The sequence below is a fragment of the Vairimorpha ceranae genome (assembly GCF_000988165.1).
Source record: "Vairimorpha ceranae strain PA08 1199 chromosome Unknown NODE_123, whole genome shotgun sequence".
Classification (NCBI taxonomy): Eukaryota; Fungi; Microsporidia; family Nosematidae; genus Vairimorpha; species Vairimorpha ceranae.
The window spans coordinates 1-8,979 of NW_020169418.1; the positions used below are offsets into that span (position 1 = coordinate 1).

An 8,979-nucleotide genomic window follows, 5' to 3' on the forward strand; every position below is an offset into this window, starting at 1 on the left:
TGAAGATTTTGATAGTACTGTGTTTCCTCTTTTTTATTGCTTTTTAGATCGAAAAAAATTAAGAAATTTATGAATTTTTATTTATGAAAATTAATGAAATAATGGCATCAGAATAATATTATGTTTAATTCAAAAAGAGTCCAAATTGATTTTGAAATTGCAGCGTTTCTAGCGATCAAAAACATTTATCCTCAAGCCATCATTAGAAATTGTTATTTTTAATTTGGACAGGCCATACGGAGAAAATTTCTGAATTTGGTTTGATACGTTTATTTAATAGTGATGGTCGATTTAAAAAAATGCATTGAATGTAAAACTGTTTTGCCTCTTGTACCTGTATGTCGTCTATATGAAGATTATACAGCTATAATTACTGAATACAGATCATGTTTGCTTAGTGTAATTGAATTTTTTAAATATTTTTATTGTAACTTACTGAATAACGATAATGTGTTGTTTAAAAAAGAGATTTGATCATATAGTAATAATTTTTGACCTAGAACAAACAGCAGCTTAAAAGAATTCCATTCTAAAATAAACAGGCTTATTAATAAACCCAATCCTAATTGTTACGAAGTAATAAATGTATTAAAAAAGATTATGATCTCTAATTTAGTTGAATTATTATGATTAATAGGTGGAGGCCCAAAGATTGCAAAAAAAGAAAGTATTTATTAATTGACTGTATAATTAGAGACTTACTAAACAGATATAATCTACAGCCAATAACTTTGTCTGGGATCACAAACGGTTTAAGAAACTCAATAAAATTAAATTAAAAGTTTTTTACTTTTTTTTTAGTTTAAAGGTAAAACAATAATATTTTCCAACAAGTGGTACAGAACCAAATAATGTACATACAAATACAATAGAGGTGCATTGGTAATCTCTAAAAGCGTCAATTCCTAATAGATGTCGTACTCAGAAACTTTCAAAGTTTTGTTTGGCTTTTACATGATAAGAAGAAATGAAGGCAGGTTACCAGTTATAAATGTCAAAGGGTTTATTGTCTAGCTGGCTGTTCATCCAAAAATTAGGGGTTTATTTTAAAAGAAAATATAAACTGTAAATTCTACCATCGTCGAGAGACATCTTCTACGACACCCCCTCAACTATAGAATGGCGTGTCTTTTTTGACATGACATTTATTCACTCGTATAAATCTATTTCCCGCCCTTTCTCTTACTAAGTACGCATCCTCGCCTATATAATCTGTTACAGTGTAACCTGCCCACCATTTTGGCAACCACTTATCTTTGATTGTATCCCTAAAAATTAATACATTTGTTCCCTTTTCGATGTTTCTTTTTACTTCTTTTTTTCCTTTAGTTATTTTTTTTCGTACTTTTTAAAGTTTTCATCTCGGCGTTGTATTAGAACCTGTTTAGAATAATTTTTTGGCTTTACGCCCAGTTTTTTATCGATCTCGAATATTTTTTGGCTTCCATTCTTAAAAATATATGGCGACGTTCCTATCGCCCTATTGTATGACAGATTGTATGCGAGTGTCGCTCGTTCAACCCATGGCTTCCAGTTTTTTTCTCCATAATTCGTTTGTCTTTTTAGTATGTTAAATAAGCTTTGAATTCCCCTTTCCACAGCTCCTGTTGTTTGGTGATGATAAGGGGAAGCAAATTCCCATTTCAAGAAATACTTCTCCTGCAGGGCCAAGACTTCCTTATTGTTAAATTCCAGTCCCATATCTGAGAGAATTCTTTTTGGGATTCCGTGTTTTCTTATTATCAATTCTTCTATTGCTTTTATTATTTCTGCCGAAGTCTTTCGTTCTAACACCTTTGTCTCGATCCATTTAGAATAGTGATCGATTGCTACAAAAATAAACCCATTTTTTTCCTTATCTTGTAGACGCCCTATTAGATCAATTTGCCACAGATCATTTTCGTGTGAAGTATGGATGACTTTGGTTTTTGTATTTACCCTTCCATTTCCGGCTTGTAAGCAAGTTAAACATCTACTACAATGTTCGTCGATATCTTTGAACATCCCGCTCCATCTATGGGTCTGCCTTACCATAAACTTCATAGTGTTTGGAGACCCATGCCCGGAAATCTTATGATATTCTTCTAATATTTCGGCTATTTCTTCGTGGCTTAAGGTGTTATTAGATAGGCTCCTTACTTCTAATGTTGGATTAATCCTTGATAGACCGTCCGCTGCGTTATCCTCTCCCTTAACATATTCAATTCTAAAGGTATATTCCGATAATTCTAATGACCATCGGATTAGTCTCGATTTTATATGTTTAGCCGTCCATAAGAATGTTAATGCTTTATGGTCTGTCCTCAGAATGAAGTTTTTTCCGAGTAAATAATGTCTGAAATGATTTACGCCTTTCACTATTCCTAATAATTCTTTCTCAGTTACCGTATAGTTTTTTTCCGCCGGTTGTAAAGTCCGACTAAAAGTAGATATCATTTTCTCGTTTCCGTGGGAGTCTTTTTGTGACAAAATAACCGCGATTCCTATTTCCGACGCGTCTGTTGTCACAATAAACTCCCTATCAAATTGGGACTGTGCTCTTATTGTTGATTCTGATACCGTCTTTTTGATTTTGTTGAATGTTTCTTTTTGTTTCTCATTCGGTACGAGGCTTTTTGTTGAAGACTTTCTTTCTCCTTTTAACAATTCGTAGAGGGGCGCTGTAAGGCCTGCTATGTCCTTGATAAATTCTCTGCCATAATTAATTGTGCCTAGGAACGATCTTAACTCCTTCATGATTTTTGGCTCCGGATATTTCAATAATTTTTCTATTCTCTCTGGATCAGCTTTAATCATGCCTTTCGATATTATGTTTCCTAGAATTTTAAACTGTTCCCTAAAGAATTTAGATTTTTTTTCATTAAGTGATAGTCCTGCTGCTTTTAATTTTCCGAGAACTATACGTAGATGTTTTTCATGCTCTCTTCTTGACTTTGAATAAACTATAATATCATCCAGATAAGGAATCACAAACATTCTATTTTCTTTGCTAAAAATTTCATCCATTGTCCTTTGGAATGTTGCAGGGGCATTACACAGTCCGAAAGGCATTCTATTAAATTCGTAGAGACGTCCTTTAAATGAGAAAGCCGTTTTTTCCTTATCTTTTTCCTCCATTGCTATCTGGTAATAGCCCGAAGTTGCATCCAATACCGAAAATATTCCTGCGTCTGTTAAGGCATCGTAAATTTCATCAATTCTCGGGGAAACATAGCTGTCTTTGATCGTAACTGCATTTAGTGCACGATAATCTATACACATTCTCCATGACCCGTCCGACTTTGTTACCATTACTATTCTGCTGCACCAAGGGCTGTGACTTTCTATGATAATGTTTAATCTCAAATTCTTTTCAATTTCAGCCTCTATAGCAGCTTCTTGGCTAATTGGAATACGCCCGTTTCTTTGACAAATAGGCCTCGCCTCATCCGTTTCTATACTATGTGTACCACTATTACAAACATTTAATTCTCCAATTTCTGTTTTAAAGATGTCCCTAAATTCGTGTTTTAAGTCGCCCTCGTCTATAGTCCTGACTGATATTTCTTTATGATGTTTCCACTGTAACTCCAAAATTTTGATCAATGGTCCCGGGGCTTTATATATGACATCTGCCCCCAATATTATATATTCGCTTTCTTCCACGACTAAAGGGGAAAAGGTTATTATTTCTTTTCCCATGCTTATCTTTATGTTATTGCTTTTTCCGATTATTTTTAATATGTCTCCGCTCACCGACTTGACTACTCCGTCGTAGGGTTTTAATATGCCTGACCGTCCTTGCAGGTCTTTCCTGTCTATTAATGATACATCGGCTCCTGTATCTAAAAGGATGGTTCTTGGTCTCTCGCCCAATTCACCCTTTACAAAAAATGGGTTTTTTGTCGCCTCAAGCCTGTTAAAGTAATAGATTAAATCTTTATTTACTAAGTTGTTGTTCTCCTCACCTTTGTTTTCTCCTTCCCTTTCTTCCATAGTTCTTATTCCCAACCTTACTTTTTCACGTTTGACCATTCCTGTAACCGCATCACATTGACTAGTTTTGTGTGCCCCATATCCATGTAGTTGACAATAAAACATTCGTTTTTCTGTTCTGCTAATCCCTATATTATTTCTTCTGTTCTCATCATATCCTTTCGTCTGGTAAAAAGGTCTAGGTTTAAAACCCTTGGGTTGGTTTCCTCTTAGTGAGGGAGGTTCTCTTATATTACTCTTGCTCACCTTTTCTATTCTTGTTAACATATTATCTCTGTAGGCGATTGGTGCTAGTTCCTCGGCCGTTTGAACAAATTGCTCCCATGTTGTAACTGTCTTTGATGTTTGAAAGAGTAATGCTCTAATTTCCGATGGGGCTTTATGTGAAACCATCTCCGCTAATGCATTGGGGGTTACAATATTTCTTTCGCAAATTCTTGTTGCTTGTCTTAGCATAAAGGAAAAATCTTCTCTTGTTGCTGCGATTCCTAAATTACAAAAGCTCGTTATGGATATTTCTCCGGTTGTAGACGATGCAAATCTTCTTTTCAACTAATCAAACAAAGCATCTAAAGTAAGTCCTGACATTTTTCCTTTTAAGATCTGAGCTGCCCATGATCGTGCTTTCCCTTGTAGGCATAAAATGGTCACTCTAAAAATATTATCTTCTGTCCATTCGTTCACTTCAGCAACAAGTAAAAGGTCTCTTATCCAAGTACAAATGTCTTCATCCTCTTCCCCTGTGAATACTGTCACGATTTTAGTCGCTGTCGCCATGTCAAAGGGTTTATTGTCTAGCTGGCTGTTCATCCAAAAATTAGGGGTTTATTTTAAAAAAAAATATAAACTGTAAATTCTACCATCGTCGAGAGACATCTTCTACGACAATAAATATATTTAAATATTGTTTTTGGGTATTTTTTTTATTATTTTACATTCAAATTGACATATTTAGTAATTAAATTTTTTTTTGTTTAGCATTTTTAAAAGGGTTATTTTTTCAATTTTAAATAAAACCATTTTTCAACCAAAGATGTCATTTTAGCAAAAAAAAGTTATAGAAAGGGTATAGGCTGCTGCCAGAGAGCATAAGTTGCCCAGGATAGAAATTCTTGACATGGTTTCTGCTAGTTTAAAAGAAGAAATGGGAGGTGTTAAAAGATTTATATTAGAAAATAATAATTTCAATGAAGAAAGTATCGTTATGTGGTATCCATCACATTTTTAAAAAAGTTCCCTTAAATAATTTTGGCTAATGGAAACAATAATTCCCCGTATTTGAGGGTGTTTAATTTAAAATTTTTAGCCTTTAAAATGGGTGTCAATTTAATGAGAAAAAAATAAAGATTTATAAAATTGTCAAGAATTTACTTTTAAAATCAGTCAATGAACATTTCTGTAGATTTTGTCTAGGAAAAGTAAGACAAAGAGGAGAGATAAATGTTTTGAGATGTACAAAGACTGGCTGTCGAAAAGAATTTGTTTTTCTTAATAAAAAAAGAAAAGCCTTTTTTAATTTAAAGATCGATTGGAAAACAACTTAAAATATTTTACTTTTATATTTGAACAATTCTAAAATTAAATTAATTTAACTTTTGACTGATGTTAGTAGACAGACGATACGGAAAATTTTGAAATTAACAGGTAAATTGTTACCTCAAAATGTTTCTATAGGCGGACCGGGTATCATCGCCGAGATAGATGTGTCCAAATTTGGTAAACGAAAGTATCATAGAGGACAATGAGTTGATGGTGTATGAGTGTTAGAAATGGTCGATAGAACACCTGCTCGGCGGCTTGTATTAATTAAATTGCCTGGTAGAAGGGGGACACATTATTGTTTTACATCAAAAAGTTTGTCAAAGAGGGTGGTATTGTATATACAGACTGCTGGAAAAAACATAGCGGTCTTTCAAGAAACGGATACGTGCATCGTACAGTAAATCATTCACTAAATTTTGTAAATCCAATAAGTCGTACGCATGCTCAATATGTTGAATCATATTGTGTCATGCAGAAACTTAAAATCAAAAAAAATGAAAGGTCGTAGACGTGAACAATTATCTTTATTGTTGACTGAATTTGTATGAAAAGATTTTTATCGTAGTACTAAGTTAGCTAGATTAATAGGTTCGTTAAGTTTTTAAAAAAATTATTATTTCTTTAATTATTTATACCTTTGTTGTTTTTAGAATATGGTAATCTTCAACGAAAATTTTTAATTTAAATTTACATAAATACTCTTTATAATCTTTTAAATCTCTGTGCACATATTCTCTAATTAATATAAAAGCACTTTTTTTAGCTGCCTTGACTGTTTTGGTGTTTAGAGGCAGAAAATGTGCATGGTATATTTTAACTTTATTGTTTAGATGGAATTTAATCAAAGATGAACAGACTTGTTGGTTTTGCAATTTAAATATGCGCCTTATGCAAAATTCTAAAATTTCTGATAATTTCGAGTGAAAGTACTACTTTTATGGCTATCAGCACCATCAGACAACCTCTTCTCTGCGGCCTAATTCTTGGAACCACTATTTTAAAACTGATATTAAAACAATACTTAAAGCAATCTATTACTATGCGTATAGTGATAATTATTCTAAAATCATCGAACATTCGGGCATTTAGAAAATACCTCTAATCAAGCTGCAAAACGTTGTAAACAAACAAACTGCAGATTATGAGTATTATACACCACATTGTGGCGTATAATACCCATATATATTTTTTTACTAATTTTGTCCCCCCCAAAAAAAATGACAAATCAAACTTCAAGAACAGAACAGATCTTGAGCATCAAATACATGTACGTTATAGGCAGTTATAAAGATATTTAGAGCGGGAAGACTTATTGCAGTAACTATGAGTTGTATGTTCTGTTCTAAGCCAACGTTAGAAAGAAATAGAACAGGTGTGATCGATGGCAAAGCATGGGCCTGTTATAATACCAAATGTTCAAAGGTTTGGACTACTATCAGTATTAGAGCAGGGTCGATTTTTGCAAACTTTAGATTAAGTCTGGCAGATGTTTAGATCGTAATTATAATGTGGTTAGAAGATAAAGGTGTTGAAAGAACCGAGAATTGATATGGCATCGGCAGAAAAACGGTTGGAAAAATATGGTCAATGTTAAGAAGTATAGTTTCTTGTCATTTACAACAAGATCCAATTCGCCTGGGATGACCTGGCATAATATTTTGATTGATGGGTCTTTGTTTAGCCATAAACAGAAGTACCATCGTGGGCATATTTCTAATCAACAATTTTGGAGTTTTGGCACCGTGGATGTTGTTTTTAAGCCTGCGAGGGGTATATGCAAGTTGTGGAAAATAGATCGGCCGAAACGCTGCTGCCTGTTATTAATCGAGATCGCAAACAAGGTAGTATAATTTATAGTGATGAACGGGCCGCGTATAGACGGATAACCGAAATAATAGGATTTGGTCATGCAACGGCTAATCATTCTTTAAATTTTGTAGATTCTGAAATGGGTGTCCATACACAAAACATTGAATTGTACTAGTCAAAACAAAAATATAAAATAAAAAAATAAAGGGAGTTAATAAAAATTTGTTGCAAGTATATTTAGACGAAATGGTTTAGAAAGGTTTTTATCGTAATCGCGCATTTAATGTTCTAGTAGGACTTTTAAGAATTCCATATAAATGATTTATTTTAATATATTTTTTTCATGTGGCGTATAATACCCATGATCCCAAATTGCTATATTTTTCATTGATAATCCCATTAAACTGGGAAATTCTAATGTTTTCGTGCTAATAGATGAAACCAAGTGGAATTATAATGTTAAGGGTCACAAAGATAAATTTTCACAGGCCTGTTGGTGTTTCCGCATTGTAGATACATCATTCAACCCCACATTCGAAACGCTACTGTCGTAGTTCTAGGTCTGCATGCGTTATTGTTCCTATAATAAAACCTATTGCTAAAGCCGGAAGTATTATACACTTTGATGAATGGAAAGCCTATAGAAGCCTATCTTTCTCAGATGATTATGACTATTACACTGTTTGTCATAAATACAATTTTATAGATCTTACTACTAGCGTACATACCCAGCGCGTAGAATCTTATAATAACAGGCTAAAGGTTTAAATTAAGTCAAGAAAGTGAATGACTTTAGCTCAAAGAAAAGTTTTCTATTAGAATTCATGTTTAGAAAGCAGCATACTACTGAAAAAATTTTTCCTTTATTAAATTATTAAAATGTTTTTTTTTCACCGGGGGCTGAGTGAACCTGGGAGTTTTAAGTTTTAACACGAGTTGCACCAAAAAGTATGACCTACAAATTTTTCGTTTTTTACCCTTAAAAATGAAATTTTATTTGTTTAGAAAGAAAGAACTCAAAAGTTTGATTTTAGATAAATTTTATATAATTAATGGAAATGTCTGTATTTACTGTAAATAAGCAGTTAAATGTGTTAGAAGAAACAAATATGAGTCTATAAGGTGTAATAATAAATTTTACAAACTTTATAGAAAACAAATTGGTTTATGGATGCATTCAATTTTTTCGAATACTAAAATAAAAAAATATAAAGTTTTGAGAATAATAGAACTGTGGCTTATTAAAGCAGCTAGTGGTGTGATAGCATATATTTTAAGGATAAATAAAAACACAATTTATCGAATTTTAAAAAAAACTGTCAAAAATATTAGTTGATAAATTTTACAATTATAAAAATTATATTGGAAGTTCTGATGAAATTATAGAAATAGATGAATCAAAAATATAAAAAAGGAAATACAATAAAGAACATCCAGTTGGCGGCGTATGAATATTTGGTTCAGTTAAAAGAGGAGAAAACAAAAAAGTTTAATTATTTCAAGTAGATGATGGGACCAAGTCTACACTTCAATTAAAAATCAAAAATTTGGTAAAAAAAAGGTACAATAATTTACAGCGATTGTTAGAAAGGCTATAATAGCTTAAATGAATGTGGATATGTGCACAAAACTGCTAATCACAGTAAATGGTTT

At 32.6% G+C, this 8,979-nt stretch overlaps 2 protein-coding genes and 1 pseudogene across 2 annotated transcripts; 1 reads left to right on the plus strand and 2 right to left on the minus strand.

The window, feature by feature from the left end:
* Nucleotides 1–1,329: 1,329 nt before the first annotated feature.
* Nucleotides 1,330–4,431, minus strand: AAJ76_1230004431 (pol polyprotein; the record flags this gene model as incomplete). Its single annotated transcript, XM_024473899.1, has 1 exon — nt 1,330–4,431. The coding sequence occupies one exon, from the start codon at nt 4,429–4,431 to the stop codon at nt 1,330–1,332; it is 3,102 nt and encodes a 1,033-aa protein (XP_024329817.1).
* A 96-nt stretch (nt 4,432–4,527) lies between these two features.
* Nucleotides 4,528–4,785, minus strand: AAJ76_1230004785 (hypothetical protein; the record flags this gene model as incomplete). The annotated part of the gene is made up of 1 exon (XM_024473900.1): nt 4,528–4,785. The coding sequence occupies one exon, from the start codon at nt 4,783–4,785 to the stop codon at nt 4,528–4,530; it is 258 nt and encodes an 85-aa protein (XP_024329818.1).
* A 2,187-nt stretch (nt 4,786–6,972) lies between these two features.
* On the plus strand, nt 6,973–7,284 carry AAJ76_1230006973 (hypothetical protein; annotated as a pseudogene).
* Nucleotides 7,285–8,979: the final 1,695 nt, after the last annotated feature.